A 17,489-nucleotide genomic window follows, 5' to 3' on the forward strand; every position below is an offset into this window, starting at 1 on the left:
CTCTCACACACACACAGGGTCACGCTCACAGCAGCTCTCACACACACACAGGGTCACGCTCACAGCAGCTCTCACACATACACAGGGTCACGCTCGCAGCAGCTATCACACATACCCAGGGTCACGCTCGCAGCAGCTCTCACACATACCCAGGGGCACGCTCGCAGCAGCTCTCACGCATACACAGGGTCACGCTCGCAGCAGCTCTCACGCATACACAGGGTCACGCTCGCAGCAGCTCTCACGCATACACAGGGTCACGCTCGCAGCAGCTCTCACGCATACACAGGGTCACGCTCGCAGCAGCTCTCACACGTACACAGGGTCACGCTCGCAGCATCTCTCACACGTACACAGGGTCACACTCGCAGCAGCTCTCAAACGTACACAGGTTCACACTCGCAGCAGCTCTCACTCTTACACAGGGTCACACACTCGCAGCAGCTCTCACACATACACAGGGACACACTCACAACAGCTCACACATACACAGGGTCACACTCACAGCAGCTATCACATACACAGGGTCACACTCAGAGCAGCTCTCACACATACACAAGGTCACACTCACAGCAGCTCTCACACATACACAGGGTCACACTCACAGCAGCTCTCACACATACACAGGGTCACACTCACAGCAGCTCTCACACATACACAGGGTCACACTCACAGCAGCTATCACACATACACAGGGTCACACTCACAGCAGCTCTCACACATACACAGGGTCACACTCACAGCAGCTATCACACATACACAAGGTCACACTCACAGCAGCTCTCACACATACACGGGCTCACACTCACAGCAGCTCTCACACATACACAGAGTCACACTCACAGCAGCTCTCACACATACACAGGGTCACACTCACAGCAGCTCTCACACACTCACAGCAGCTAACACACATACACAGGGTCACACTCACAGCAGCTCTCACACATACACAAGGTCACACTCACAGCAGCTCTCACATACACAGGGTCACACTCACAGCAGCTCTCACACATACACAGGGTCACACTCACAGCAGCTCTCACACATACACAGGGTCACACTCACAGCAGCTCTCACACATACACAGGGTCACACTCACAGCAGCTATCACACATACACAGGGTCACACTCACAGCAGCTCTCACACATACACAGGGTCACACTCACAGCAGCTATCACACATACACAAGGTCACACTCACAGCAGCTCTCACACATACACGGGCTCACACTCACAGCAGCTCTCACACATACACAGAGTCACACTCACAGCAGCTCTCACACATACACAGGGTCACACTCACAGCAGCTCTCACACACTCACAGCAGCTAACACACATACACAGGGTCACACTCACAGCAGCTCTCACACATACACAAGGTCACACTCACAGCAGCTCTCACATACACAGGGTCACACTCACAGCAGCTCTCACACATACACAGGGTCACACTCACAGCAGCTCTCACACATACACAGGGTCACACTCACAGCAGCTCTCACACATACACAGGGTCACACTCACAGCAGCTCTCACACATACACAGGGTCACACTCACAGCAGCTCTCACACATACACAGGGTCACACTCACAGCAGATCTCACATACACAGGGTCACACTCACAGCAGCTCTCACACATACACAGGGTCACACTCACAGCAGCTCTCACACATACAAAGGGTCACACTCACAGCCACTCTCACATACACAGGGTCACACTCACAGCCGCTCTCACATACACAGGGTCACACTCACAGCAGCTCTCACACATACACAGGGTCACACTCACAGCAGCCATCACACATACACAGGGTCACACTCACAGCAGCCCTCACACATACACAGGATCACACTCACAGCAGCTCTCGCACATACACAGGGTCACACTCACAGCAGCTATCACACATACACAGGGTCACACTCACAGCAGCTATCACACATACACAGGGTCACACTCACAGCAGCTATCACACATACACAGGGTCACACTCACAGCTGTTCTCACACATACACAGGGTCACACTCACAGCAGCCTCACACATACACAGGGTCACACTCACAGCAGCTCTCACACATACACAGGGTCACACTCACAGCAGCTCTCACACATACACAGGGTCACACTCACAGCACCTCACACATACACAGGGTCACACTCACAGCAGCTCTCACACATACAGTGTCACACTCACAGCAGCTCTCACATACACAGGGTCACACTCACAGCAGCCGTCACACATACATAGGGTCACACTCACAGCAGCTTTCACACATACACAGGGTCACACTCGCAGCAGCTCTCACACGTACACAGGGTCACACTCGCAGCAGCTCTCACACGTACACAGGGTCACACTCGCAGCATCTCTCACACGTACACAGGGTCACACTCGCAGCAGCTCTCAAACGTACACAGGGTCACACTCGCAGCAGCTCTCACACGTACAAAGGGTCACACTCGCAGCAGCTCTCACACATACAGGTTCACACTCGCAGCAGCTCTCACTCTTACACAGGGTCACACACTCACAGCAGCTCTCACACATACACAGGGACACACTCACAGCAGCTCACACATACACAGGGTCACACTCACAGCAGCTATCACATACACAGGGTCACACTCACAGCAGCTCTCACACATACACAAGGTCACACTCACAGCAGCTCTCACACATACACAGGGTCACACTCACAGCAGCTCTCACACATACACAGGGTCACACTCACAGCAGCTATCACACATACACAGGGTCACACTCACAGCAGCTCTCACACATACACAGGGTCACACTCACAGCAGCTATCACACATACACAGGGTCACACTCACAGCAGCTCTCACACATACACAGGGTCACACTCACAGCAGCTATCACACATACACAAGGTCACACTCACAGCAGCTCTCACACATACACGGGCTCACACTCACAGCAGCTATCACACATACACAGAGTCACACTCACAGCAGCTCTCACACATACAGGGTCACACTCACAGCAGCTCTCACACACTCACAGCAGCTAACACACATACACAGGGTCACACTCACAGCAGCTCTCACACATACACAAGGTCACACTCACAGCAGCTCTCACACATACACAGGGTCACACTCACAGCAGCTCTCACACATACACAGGGTCACACTCACAGCAGCTCTCACACATACACAGGGTCACACTCACAGCAGCTCTCACACATACACAGGGTCACACTCACAGCAGATCTCACATACACAGGGTCACACTCACAGCAGCTCTCACACATACACAGGGTCACACTCACAGCAGCTCTCACACATACAAAGGGTCACACTCACAGCCGCTCTCACATACACAGGGTCACACTCACAGCCGCTCTCACATACACAGGGTCACACTCACAGCAGCTCTCACACATACACAGGGTCACACTCACAGCAGCTCTCACACATACAAAGGGTCACACTCACAGCCACTCTCACATACACAGGGTCACACTCACAGCAGCTCTCACACATACACAGGGTCACACTCACAGCAGCTATCACACATACACAGGGTCACACTCACAGCAGCTCTCACACATACACAGGGTCACACTCACAGCAGCTATCACACATACACAGGGTCACACTCACAGCAGCTCTCACACATACACAGGGTCACACTCACAGCAGCTATCACACATACACAGAGTCACACTCACAGCAGCTCTCACACATACAGGGTCACACTCACAGCAGCTCTCACACATACAGGGTCACACTCACAGCAGCTCTCACACATACACAGGGTCACACTCACAGCAGCTAACACATACACAGGGTCACACTCACAGCAGCTCACACATACACAAGGTCACACTCACAGCAGCTCTCACACATACACAGGGTCACACTCACAGCAGCTCTCACACATACACAGGGTCACACTCACAGGTCTCACACATACACAGGGTCACACTCACAGCAGCTCTCACACATACACAGGGTCACACTCACAGCAGCTCTCACACATACACAGGGTCACATTCACAGCAGATCTCACATACACAGGGTCACACTCACAGCAGCTCTCACACATACACAGGGTCACACTCACAGCAGCTCTCACACATACACAGGATCACTCTCACACATACACAGGGTCACACTCACAGCAGCTCTCACACATACACAGGGTCACACATACACAGGGTCACACTCACAGCAGCTCTCACACATACATAGGCTCAGATGCATGGCGTTTGGGGTCAGTAACATATTATTGCAGCGGCCGGGTACGTGCGTGATCAGACCTGCGTTCATTGCGGAATCAGGGACCTGTGTTAGTAAATGCAGCCGGTAATTCTGGATTACCTAAAATCTACAAAAAGTGATATAAACAATCGCCAATGGGGGTGTCATATATATATATATAATCAACATAGATAATAATATATAAGTATATGATTTATTAATTACAAAAACATTAATTTAGGTGTTAATGAGCACAGAATAAAATATAATATACAATAAAAATTGATACGAACTAAATATCTAACAGATATCACTACAGACAGCAACTGCGAGACAGACCAATGTCACTGTCACCCTGACACTCTACCACCTTGTACAATACGTGTTACTAACCCAGAGTGTTATAGGGTCCAATTCAGTAATAATATTGTTATATGTACAATCACACACAATGTCACCTTGTATAGAGATGGCGATAAGCTTCTACTCACTGACTAATGTAATCATACACCTGTACATGTAACACAATGTATAGTCCTCTTAGTGCTGTGTCCTAGGTCTGTATGTCACCCAGCAGTGGTAGAATGATGAGCTGTAACACTGTAACCACACACTAGTGCTGTGTCCTAGGTCTGTGTGTCACCCAGCAGTGGTAGAATGATGAGCTGTAACACTATAACCACACACTAGTGCTGTGTCCTAGGTCTGCATGTCACCCAGCAGTGGTAGGATGATGAGCTGTAACACTATAACCACACACTAGTGCTGTGTCCTAGGTCTGTATGTCACCCAGCAGTGGTAGAATGATGAGATGTAACACTATAACCACACACTAGTGCCGTGTCCTAGGTCTGTATGTCACCCAGCAGTGGTAGGATGATGAGCTGTAACACTATAACCACACACTAGTACTGTGTCCTAGGTCTGTATGTCACCCAGCAGTGGTAGAATGATGAGCTGTAACACTGTAACCACACACTACTGCTGTGTCCTAGGTCTGTGTGTCACCCAGCAGTGGTAGAATGATGAGCTGTAACACTGTAACCACACACTAGTGCTGTGTCCTAGATCTGTGTATCACCCAGCAGCGGTAGAATGATGAGCTGCAACACTGTAACCACACACTAGTGCCGTGTCCTAGGTCTGTATGTCACCCAGCAGCGGTAGGATGATGAGCTGTAACACTATAACCACACACTAGTGCCGTGTCCTAGGTCTGTATGTCACCCAGCAGTGGTAGGATGATGAGCTGTAACACTATAACCACACACTAGTGCTGTGTCCTAGGTCTGTATGTCACCCAGCAGTGGTAGGATGATGAGCTGTAACACTATAACCACACACTAGTGCTGTGTCCTAGGTCTGTATGTCACCCAGCAGTGGTAGAATGATGAGCTGTAACACTATAACCACACTAGTGCTGTGTCCTAGGTCTGTATGTCACCCAGCAGTGGTAGAATGATGAGCTGTAACACTATAACCACACACTAGTGCTGTGTCCTAGGTCTGTATGTCACCCAGCAGTGGTAGAATGATGAGCTGTAACACTATAACCACACACTAGTGCTGTGTCCTAGGTCTGTATGTCACCCAGCAGTGGTAGAATGAGCTGTAACACTATAACCACACACTAGTGCTGTGTCCTAGGTCTGTATGTCACCCAGCAGTGGTAGGATGATGAGATGTAACACTATAACCACACACTAGTGCTGTGTCCTAGGTCTGTATGTCACCCAGCAGTGGTAGAATGATGAGCAGTAACACTATAACCACACACTAGTGCTGTGTCCTAGGTCTGTATGTCACCCAGCAGTGGTAGAATGATGAGCAGTAACACTATAACCACACACTAGTGCTGTGTCCTAGGTCTGTATGTCACCCAGCAGTGGTAGAATGATGTGCTGTAACACTATAACCACACACTAGTGCTGTTTCCTAGGTCTGTATGTCACCCAGCAGTGGCAGAATGATGAGCTGTAACACTATAACCACACACTAGTGCTGTGTCCTAGGTCTGTATGTCACCCAGCAGTGGTAGAATGATGTGCTGTAACACTATAACCACACACTAGTGCTGTGTCCTAGGTCTGTATGTCACCCAGCAGTGGTAGGATGATGTGCTGTAACACTATAACCACACACTAGTGCTGTGACCTAGGTCTGTATGTCACCCAGCAGTGGTAGAATGATGAGCTGTAACACTATAACCACGCACTAGTGCTGTGTCCTAGGTCTGTATGTCACCCAGCAGTGGTAGGATGATGTGCTGTGTCCTAGGTCTGTATGTAACCCAGCAGTGGTAGGATGATGAGCTGTAACACTATAACCACACACTAGTGCTGTGTCCTAGGTCTGTATGTCACCCAGCAGTGGTAGGATGATGAGCTGTAACACTATAACCACACACTAGTGCTGTGTCCTAGGTCTGTATGTCACCCAGCAGTGGTAGGATGATGAGCTGTAACACTATAACCACACACTAGTGCTGTGTCCTAGGTCTGTATGTCACCCAGCAGTGGTAGGATGATGAGCTGTAACACTATAACCACACACTAGTGCTGTGTCCTAGGTCTGTATGTAACCCAACAGTGGTAGGATGATGAGCTGTAATACTATAACCACACACTAGTGCTGTCTCCTAGGTCTGTATGTCACCCAGCAGTGGTAGGATGATGTGCTGTGTCCTAGGTCTGTATGTCACCCAGCAGTGGTAGAATGATGAGCTGTAACACTGTAACCACACACTAGTGCTGTGTCCTAGGTCTGTGTGTCACCCAGCAGTGGTAGAATGATGAGCTGTAACACTATAACCACACACTAGTGCTGTGTCCTAGGTCTCCATATCACCCAGCAGTGGTAGAATGATGAGCTGTAACATCACAGTATAACCACACTAATTACTAGGGAAAAATTTCTCATACTTAGGGCATGTAACTGGTTTATCACCTCTATGAGTTTCTCTGATGTGTAACAAGAGGTGGTTTCTGTATAAAATGCTTCCCACACTCAGAACTAGGAATGGATATCAGAAACCGACGGTTACCACCCATCAATGTTCCCAATCCGATTGAAGTACTCTTTCCATTGATGAGAGGGGTTTGCGACAATAGGAATTAAGCTGAAAACACCCTAAAGTGGTGTCTTCGGTGCCTATTGCAGTGGTTTTTTTCTACGCATGGTTTAACCACCAATGGTTATACCATTGCATGGTTATTGTATTGTATTGTATTTATTGTTGTCATCAGCAAAACAAGTTTGACAGACGAAATTACATTGCACTTTTTTAAAACAGTGAATAGCAATCCATGGTAAAGGTTATCACAAACAATTTCACAAAAATAATAAAATTAAAATTAACTAAAGAGATACAATCATAGCATTCAACATGCGCACAGCAGATGGAAGAAAACTAACCCTCAAGCGACTCGTACGTGCCCGAAGTACTCTAAACCGCTTTAAAGGTGGGAGCTTATCAAAAAATTCATGAAATGGATGGCTTGGATCCGATATGATACCTTTGGTTCTCTTTAGAACCCTAAGCCCATAAACATCATGAATAGTTGGCAACTGCACGCCAATGATTTTGCTGGCGGTCCTAACAACCCGTTCCAGTGCACTTCTTTCACTCGCTGTGCAGTTGCCATACCAGATAATGATACCAAACGTCAGAATGCTCTCAATTGAGCATCTGTAAAAGTTTAGCATAGTTACTTTGCTAACTCCCGAGGCCCTCAAACGTCTTAGGAAAAACAAACGCTGTTGCGCCTTTTTAATTAGGGACAGTGTATTTAAAGACCATGTCAAATCTGCCGCAACCTGGATACCCAGAAATTTAAAAGACTCAACTATATCAACATCCTGGTTGTTAATAGACACTGGCAATTTCTGCTCTAAACATCTCCTACGAAAATCAATTACCAGTTCTTTTGTCTTGTCACCATTTAGGAGCAAGTGATTATCACCACTCCAAGAAACCAAATTTTTGATCTCTTTCCTATAATGGGACTCATCATTCCTGCTAATTAACCCAACGACTGCAATATCATCAGCAAATTTGATGATTTTCACAGAATCAGAAGTCGACACGCAGTCGTGGGTAAATAGCGAGTATAATAGGGGGCTGAGAACACAACCCTGGGGAACACCAGTCTTAATCAACACTTCCCCCGACACAGCACCTCCAATTTTAACTACTTGTGGTCTATCAGTTAAAAAGTTTAAAACCCAGTTACAAATAGACCCACTTAACCCCAAGTCAAACAACTTAGATGTTAGTGAGACGGGAATAACCGTATTAAAAGCAGAACTAAAATCAACAAAGAGTATTCGAACATAAGAATCCCTCACTTATGATGTGATAGCTAGTAGCAATCGTATCACATGATTTGATGTCAGAAGCCTAGCAATCATTCGACACCAAGCTCCTCATGTCCATCCCTATTCAGAGCATGGAAATGGCCTCTCATTTGTGTGACTTCTCACATGTCTAACAAGAGATGATTTCTGTATAAAACATTTCCCACACTCAGAACATGGAAATGGTTTCTCACCTGTGTGACTTCTCTTATGTATAACAAGACCTGATTTCCTTGTAAAACATTTCCCACACTCAGAGCATGGAAATGGTTTCTCACCTGTGTGACTTCTCTGATGAGTAACAAGAGCTGATTTATGTATAAAACATTTCCCACACTCAGAACATGGAAACAGTTTCTCACCTGTGTGACTTCTCTTATGTATAACAAGACCTGATTTCCTTGTAAAACATTTCCCACATTCAGAGCATGTAAATGGATTCTCACCCGTGTGACTTCTCTGATGTGTAACAAGCAGTGTTTTAGTTGTAAAACATTTCCCACACTCAGAACATGGAAATGGTTTCTCACCTGTGTGACTTCTCTTATGTATAGTAAGATGTGATATCTGTATAAAACATTTCCCACACTCAGAACATGGAAATGGTTTCTCACCTGTGTGACTTCTCTGATGTGTAACAAGAGCTGATATATGTGGATAACATTTCCCACACTCAGAACATGGAAATGGTTTATCACCTGTGTGACTTCTCTCATGTATAACAAGCAGTGATTTTGTTGTAAAACATTTCTCACACTCAGGGCATGAAAATGGCTTCTCACCTGTGTGACGTCTCTCATGTATAACAAGACATGATTTCTGTGCAAAACATTTCCCACACTCAGAACATGGAAATGGTTTCTCACCTGTGTGACTTCTCTCATGTATTACAAGACCTGATTTCTGTGTAAAACATTTCCCACATTCAGAACATGAAAATAATTTCTCACCTGTGTGACTTCTCTGATGTGTAACAAGAGCTGATATATGTGGATAACATTTCCCACACTCAGAACATGGAAATGGATTCTCACCTGTGTGACTTCTCTCATGTGTAACAAGCTGTGATTTATTTGTAAAACATTTCTCACACTCAGGGCATGAAAATTGTTTCTCACCTGTGTGACTTCTCTGATGTAGAATGAGACCTGATTTCCTTGTAAAACATTTCTCACACTCAGGGCATGAAAATGGCTTCTCACCTGTGTGACTTCTCTTATGTATAACAAGACCTGATTTATGTGTAAACCATTTCCCACACTCAGAACATGGAAATGGTTTCTCACCTGTGTGACTTCTCTTATGTATAACAAGCAGTGTTTTAGTTGTAAAACATTTCCCACACTCAGAACATGGAAATGGTTTCTCACCTGTGTGACTTCTCTGATGTATAATAAGATGTGATATCTGTGTAAAACATTTCCCACACTCAGAACATGGAAATGGTCTCTCACCTGTGTGACTTCTCTCATGTGTAACAAGAGCTGATATATTTGTAAAACATTTCCCACACTCAGAACATGGAAATGGTCTCTCACCTGTGTGACTTCTCACATGTATAACAAGCTGTGATTTATATGTAAAATATTTCCCACACTCAGAACATGGAAATGGTTTCTCACCTGTGTGACTTCTCTGATGTGTAACAAGCTTTGATTTATATGTAAAACATTTCCCACACTCAGAACATGGAAATGGTTTCTCACCTCTGTGACTTCTCTTGTGTCTAACAAGAGCTGATTTGGGAGTAAAACATTTCCCACACTCAGAAGTAACAGTATCACCGCTATGTGCAGCAATATGTGAGTTACCAGAAGTACATTCCTCAAGAATAAAGGGATCAGATGATATATCTGCACTAAGAAAAACTGGATGTTGATTTAGGGTAATGCAGTTTTCTTCTGGCGATCCTTGTGTGGGGTTATCTTCTACTTTAAAATCTGGAGACAAAACGAGATGCCCCTCCGAGGTCTTCCTTGTATTGTGTCCATCTGGTAGAAATAAAATAGTTATCCAAGTATCCCACAGCAAAGACGTCATTAACCATTATTTATCTCACCCCTATTCCCATAGATTTGTGCTTAGAACATCTTGCAGAACACTTTGGGCTGGTACCGGTCACACTCATACACATAATATAGGAGAAGAAAGGAACAAGGGGTGTTTGCCATATTAGAGCAATAAGACTTACTAAATGGAGCAGACCTCTAGGACTCTAGGTCTTCTTACTAGCCCAGGAGCCGGCCAGCCCTAGATAATGCCCAAGGGGGAACTCATCCAGTTCCCAGGTTATAGGCAAAGGGTGATAGGTCTATCCCTCACCTCAGCATTTAGGCTATATGTCTTTATGAGGCCGCCATTTCTACTTACACAAGATAAATAGGCAGAAATAATTCCTCAGTGCTAATAAAAACATGTACAAAATACTAATGTATTAAGGATGTACAATTATCCATATGTATCTATATAGCTCTATATATACAGTATATCTGTCTTACAAGTCGCCCTGAGTGCTGCCGCAGATGCTATATATTTATTCCTTTCCTGACTGGGAAAGGTAATTGGAGGGCACCGGGCACAGTACCGGATGGCAAGCGTGTGTGTACCGGCATTATCGAGTTTTATATGAGGGTTGTTCAAAAAGTAATGCCTAAACGCTCACAACTCAAATTTTATTATAGATACAGATTTGAAAATTTGCAGCAAAATACTTTGAAGTCTTAGTAACAGAATGACTCTACTCAAAAACTTCACCATCTGCCCTCAAACATTTTCTCCACCTCTCAACCCAAGCTGTGAATCCACTTTGGAAAAATTCCAGTGGTTGATGTTTGACCCAGGAACTTATGGCGTTTTTAACAACCTCTGTGTCTTCAAAAAGTTGACCACGGTAACAATTTTTGAGAGGGCCAAACAGATTAAAGTTAGAAGGGGCCAAATCAAGACTGTATTGCCCACCCCATTTTGGCAATGGCTGCAGATGTTGTAATCGAAGTGTGAGGTCTGGAATTTTTGTGGTGTAAGATGATATTTGACAATCGAATTGTTGACCTTTTTTTGCGGATGGCTTCTTTAAACTTCTTAAGTGTAATAATGTATCGATCACTGTTGATTGATTGGTTTTGTTCCAAGTTATCGATGAGAGTAACACCTCGGCAATTCCAGAAGAATGTGGCCATGACTTTGTTTATTGATCGCTGTGATTTTAACTTTTTTGGCCTAGGTGAACTTAGGTGTTTCCATTGCTTTGATTGGGCCTTTGTTTCTGGGTCATAAAGGAATATCCAGGTCTCATCTCCTGTAATGACATTTTCCAAACAGGTCTCAGGGTTGGCTTCAACGTTGGTCAAAAGGTCATTGCACACTTCCACCCTCTGGGCTTTATAATCCATGGTTAATTGCTTTGGAACCCATTTAGCACACACTTTACAATATCCCAAATCATTGATTAGTGTTTTTACAGTGCCATGGCTACATTCAAGTTCATCACTGATATCTCTGATGGTCACATGATGGTCTTTCTGAATCATGGCATCGACTTTGTGTCGGTTCTCTGCTGTCACTGCAGTTGGTCTGCCACCACGAGGTTTGTCGCACACAGACGATTCTTCATCCACCTTCTGACATTGCGATAGTCAATTGTATGCTCACCATACACTTTTTTCAGTCTTCTGTGGATCTCTGTAGCACTGCAGCCTTCTTTTTCCAGAAATTCAATGACGGCTCTTTGTTTCACCTTGGATTCCATGGTATTTCTTGGACTACCTAAACAAAACTACATATATAGTTAGCAGACATATTAAACTACAAACTGACAAAATTTCAAATAAATGTTGCATATTATTTCAGAGTTATGAGCATTTAGGCATTACTTTTTGAACAACCCTCGTACATGTGGCTCTGTTGCCACTTAACGGCGAAACACGTGCCGCCTGCTCAATGAGAAAAAACACAACTTATCTTCAGGACTGCTCCAGCAGTCCCACTGCTAGTGCGGTGGCTTCTCACACCAAACAGAACAACTGATGCCCTGTAACCAGGGGCAGGGTATATAAGGGAGGACCTGGTGCATCCTGGGAGCCGAGAGCTTCAATGAACTGTTTGATGCCTGGATAAATCCATATACCCCAACGTAATGACTGTGGACCCCATGGACCCCGAAGAAGAAAAGAGCAATATATAGAAATCTAAAATTGTGGAGCAATCAAATATAAAGATACATCTGTGAGGAGGGCCGGACTGGAGCATGGGGTCAGACTAAGTTTCTCTACCTTCTCTAAGATAATGGACTGTAACCTAGTGGCCACCGACATCCACAAGCAAACGCAAATGAAAGCCCCAGCGATAACGGTAGCCATGTTCTCTGAGGACCCTAGTAACATCCCAAAGATCATGACGTTTAGCAATAGTTCTAAGGGCCAAATCTTGGACAACATAAAAATAAGATATAAGGAAGATGAAACAATGCTGTTCTTTGTCCTCAAAGAGAGAAATTTCAAAAGAACATCCCTAGAGGAAAGGGTGGGGGGTCAGCATCTGCAGGTTTAGGGTGCAGAGCCCAGCGAGCCCATTCAATATGGATGGAGGAATCAGATAGATGGAACCAGAAAATGAAAGAATAGAAGATAGCTTTCCATACCTGAAGCGTCTACCGACTCAGGGATGCCACAAAGTGTGAGGTTGTTACGCCTTTTAAAGTTCTCAAGGTCCCCCGCATTAAGGAACACATTCTCCTGGTGAGGGAAGTCAATATTATGAAGAGCAGAATCATGGAGTTTATAGTCATCGTTCAGTTTAGATTCCGCAGCCACCACCCATTGGAACAAATCATAAACATCCTTATGAATCTCCCCAATCATTGTTTGAAGGTCAGCAGTGAGTGTGTGCCAAAATTGAGACACCCACAAGTGTGATCCATATCAGCAACTGTAACCAGAGGCGTGGAGGAAGGAGGGGATTGAGGTGGAGGCACTTCCTGGCCTAACGTCTATCCCTTCTTAGATTTAGGTGCACTATATAAATATATCGTACAATCATCCCGACAAAAAGACATTCAGGTGAGAGGAGATAGTTAAACCTCATGGGAGGGCTTCCAAGGGAAAACAATACATTTAGCACCCCAAAATAAAGGTCCTTACTGGTAAAGAGCTGTACAAGGAAATGGGGATGCACCCCAAATCAGGACTAGGGGAGGACAGGCAGCAGACACCTGAGGAAGAGAGGCCAGCCAAAATGAACAGGAGCTGTACAGGGTCCAATGGAAACAGGTGAAAGCTGAGGAGAGGTACAGGGGGTGAGACTATTGCAGAATGCAGGGAGATAGCACGGTGAGTTTCCAGAGTCCAGCAGGTGCCAACAAAACCCACACTGTTCGGCCATGCTTGCTGTGAAGGCTACTCAGGGGAGGAGGGAGAGCCAGAACATGGTGCAGTGAGTGACAGGCAGCCCCCATTATATCACCAGGAAAATCCAGGAGAGGACAGTACCTCAGGTCTGCTGGCACTGACAGTCCAATGTGTGTCAAACTCCTCAGTGAGCGGCAGCCGTCAGAATGGACCCTTACAGCCTTCACAACCCTCTTCCAGAAAGAAGCCTCATCTGCTGGAGCAACCGGAGAACAGACGTGCAGCACTCCCTCAGATGTACAGGAGCCATCAACTCACAGGAGGGAGACAGATAAGACAGTCTCAGCAACTAAGACAGCAGGTAGACACCGGAGGGCTGTCACAGAAACCAGAACAGAGACAAGCCCAGTCATGTACAGCTGTCATAGCCTGCAAGTGCCAGGGACTCAGTGCAACCAGGGAAAAGAGGAGGAGACCAGCCTAGTCATGTACAGCTGTCATGGCCTGCAAGTGCCAGGGACTCAGCGCAACCAGGGAAAATAGGAGAACAGCCCAGTCAGGTACAGCTGTCATGGCCTGCAAGTGCCAGGGACTCAGCGCAACCAGGAAGAGAGGAGGAGAACAGCCCAGTCAGGTACAGCTGTCATGGCCTGCAAGTGCCAGGGACTCAGCACAACCAGGGAAGAGAGAAGGAGAACAGCCCAGTCAGGTACAGCTGTCATGGCCTGCAAGTGCCAGGGACTCAGCACAACCAGGGAAGAGAGGAGGAGAACAGCCCAGTCAGGTACAGCTGTCATGGCCTGCAAGTGCCAGGGACTCAGCGCAACCAGGGAAAAGAGGAGGAGACCAGTCCAGGAAATCCTTGCAGGCCTCACAGTGTAGGAAAATGCAATTGTGAGACATAACGTTATAAGGGAGGCAAATATAAACCACTAGTTATAATATAGAAGGGTGTGTGTGATGTAATACAATGGGTGAGAATAACATGGATATAAGGGTGTGTGATGTAACACAATGGGTGAGAATAACATGGATATAAGGGTGTGTGTGATATAATACAATGGGTGAGGATAACATGGATATAAGGGTGTGTGTGATGTAATACAATGGGTGAGAATAACATGGATATAAGGGTGTGTGTGATGTAATACAATGGGTGAGAAAAACATGGATATAAGGGTGTGTGTGATGCAATACAATGGGTGAGAATAACATGGATGTAAGGGTGTGTGTGATGTAATACAATGGGTGAGAATAACATGGATATAAGGGTGTGTGTGATGTAATACAATGGGTGAGAATAACATGGATATAAGGCTGTGTGTGATGTAATACAATGGGTGTGAATAACAGTGACACGATGTGAGGAGGAGAGCAGGAGTATAATAGGGGCTGATGGCTCCTGATGTATGAGATACACCAGAGAGTGTGGTGAGGTGACTGGTCAGATCTTCTGGCTGGTAACACACAGTGACATGATAGGATTAGGGGAATAGGAGTCTAGTAAGGGTTGATTACATTTACCTCATTAGCTTGTACTGACAGAGGAGGGTGTAGGATAAGAGATTGCTGTAGTGACTGAACAAGAGGAATATGTGACTCTATTCTGTAATAAGTGTTTATTACTCACCAGTGCTGATATCTGTAGGGATTTCCTCCTCCTTACACTGCTGATCACCCCTCACATACGTCTCTTCTTCTCCCTCTATATCTTCTGCCGTTATATCAGTCACATACGTCTCTTCTTCTCCCTCTATATCTTCTGCCTTTATATCAGTCACATACGTCTCTTCTTCTCCCTCTATATCTTCTGCCTTTATATCAGTCACATACGTCTCTTTCTCTCTCTCTATATCTTCTGCCTTCATATTAGTCACAACCGTCTCTTCTTCTCCCTCTATATCTTCTGCCTTTATATCAGTCACATACGTCTCTTCTTCTCCCTCTATATCTTCTGGCTTTATATCAGTCACATACGTCTCTTCTTCTCCCTCTATATCTTCTGCCTTTATATCAGTCACATACGTCTCTTTCTCTCTCTCTATATCTTCTGCCTTCATATCAGTCACATACGTCTCTTCTTCTCTCTCTGTATCTTCTTCCTTAATATCAGTCAGAACATCAACCTTATTAATCCATTAAAGAAAAAAAAAAACTTTAGTGATGTTTCTTTTCAATAATGGAGATTACACAATATAATTTAAGTACATAAAACACACACAGATTCTCTACCTGATGCTCCTGTGGGATCCTGTGATTCTCCTCTGTACGATTCTGTGAATAAAGAGGACGGGGACATCTCTCTGGGGTATTTCTGTTACTGAGTCCATCTGTGGGAGATACACAGTGAGTGAGTACATTGTATATATGTGATTATTAGGTGATGTGTATATAGGGGGCCCCCATACCTGATCCCCCCAGAAAATAAATGACAGTCTCCTCTTACCCAGTGATGTGAGGGTCCGGTGATTCTCCATCATCATGTCCTTGTACAGACCCGTGTTCCTCTATATACTCCCCCCTCCTGCATGGAGACATAGACAGTGACATCCTGACACCTTATAGGAACCTGACACACACAATGATAGTCATCACCCAGACACATCCCAGGTGTTACTGTATAATGTCCCATTCCCAGCAGTCACCTCTCCAGTCATCACCCAGACACATCCCCTGGTGTTACTGTATAATGTCCCATTCCCAGCAGTCTCCTCCCCAGTCATCACCCAGACACATCCCCTGGTGTTACTGTATAATGTCCCATTCCCAGCAGTCATCTCTCCAGTCATCACCCAGACACATCCCCTGGTGTTACTGTATAATGTCACATTCCCAGTAGACATCTCTACAGTCATCACCCAGACACATCCCCTGGTGTTACTGTATAATGTCCCCTTCCCAGGAGTCTCCTCTCCAGTTATCACCCGGACACATCCCCTGGTGTTACTGTATAATGTCACATTCCCAGCAGTCACCTCCACATTCATCACCCAGACACATCCCCTGGTGTTACTGTATAATGTCTCATTCCCAGCAGTCACCTCTCCAGTCAGCAGCTGAATGATCTTGTTGGGAAGTTCCAGGATCTTTTGGATTTTGTATCTCTCATGTATCAGTGAGTGAGGTGGAGGCACCGTGATGGGTCTCTGGGTGCTGCTCTGTCCTCCTGACACACGGGGAGGGCTGCTGGGTGTCTCACAGTCACCGAATGTCTTCTTCACAACTGTCTATTCCTGTGTATAGAGGCAGACACAAAATATCACTGTATACATTCCCAGATCCCCTCACCTCCCCAGTCATGTCCCTGTATTATTACTATAGATGTAAGTGATGTCACTGACACTCCAAAATCCCCTCACCTCCCCAGTCATGTCCCTGTAGTATTACTCTATATATAGCTGCCCATGAAGGACCCACAGACCGAGTAGAGTGAGCTTTAAGAGACAATGGCACAGACAGGCCCTCATGAATGTAAGCTTCAGAAATTGCCATGCGAATCTATTCTGCCAAAGTTTGCTTAGTGGTAGGCCAACCCTTCTTTCGGAAGCCATAGAGGACAACC

General features: G+C 45.7%; 1 protein-coding gene across 2 annotated transcripts; it reads right to left on the bottom strand.

The window, feature by feature from the left end:
* Positions 1–8,357: 8,357 nt before the first annotated feature.
* On the bottom strand, positions 8,358–17,056 carry LOC148481725 (uncharacterized). 2 transcript variants are annotated; one of them, XM_088453066.1, is made up of 5 exons: positions 16,969–17,056; positions 16,374–16,451; positions 16,160–16,257; positions 15,558–16,053; positions 8,358–10,573 (listed from the first exon to the last, which is right to left on the bottom strand). In XM_088453066.1, exons 2-5 carry the CDS (start codon positions 16,408–16,410, stop codon positions 8,664–8,666), a joined length of 2,541 nt encoding a protein of 846 aa, XP_088309192.1. In that variant the 5' UTR covers positions 16,411–16,451; positions 16,969–17,056; the 3' UTR covers positions 8,358–8,663. The 2 variants fall into 2 exon arrangements, with proteins under 2 accessions (XP_088309192.1, XP_088309193.1); XM_088453067.1 differs by having other exon boundaries at positions 16,145–16,257.
* Positions 17,057–17,489: the final 433 nt, after the last annotated feature.

Source organism: Taudactylus pleione, unplaced genomic scaffold (genome assembly GCF_031769625.1).
Source record: "Taudactylus pleione unplaced genomic scaffold, aTauple2 ptg000569l, whole genome shotgun sequence".
Taxonomy (NCBI): domain Eukaryota; kingdom Metazoa; phylum Chordata; class Amphibia; order Anura; family Myobatrachidae; genus Taudactylus; species Taudactylus pleione.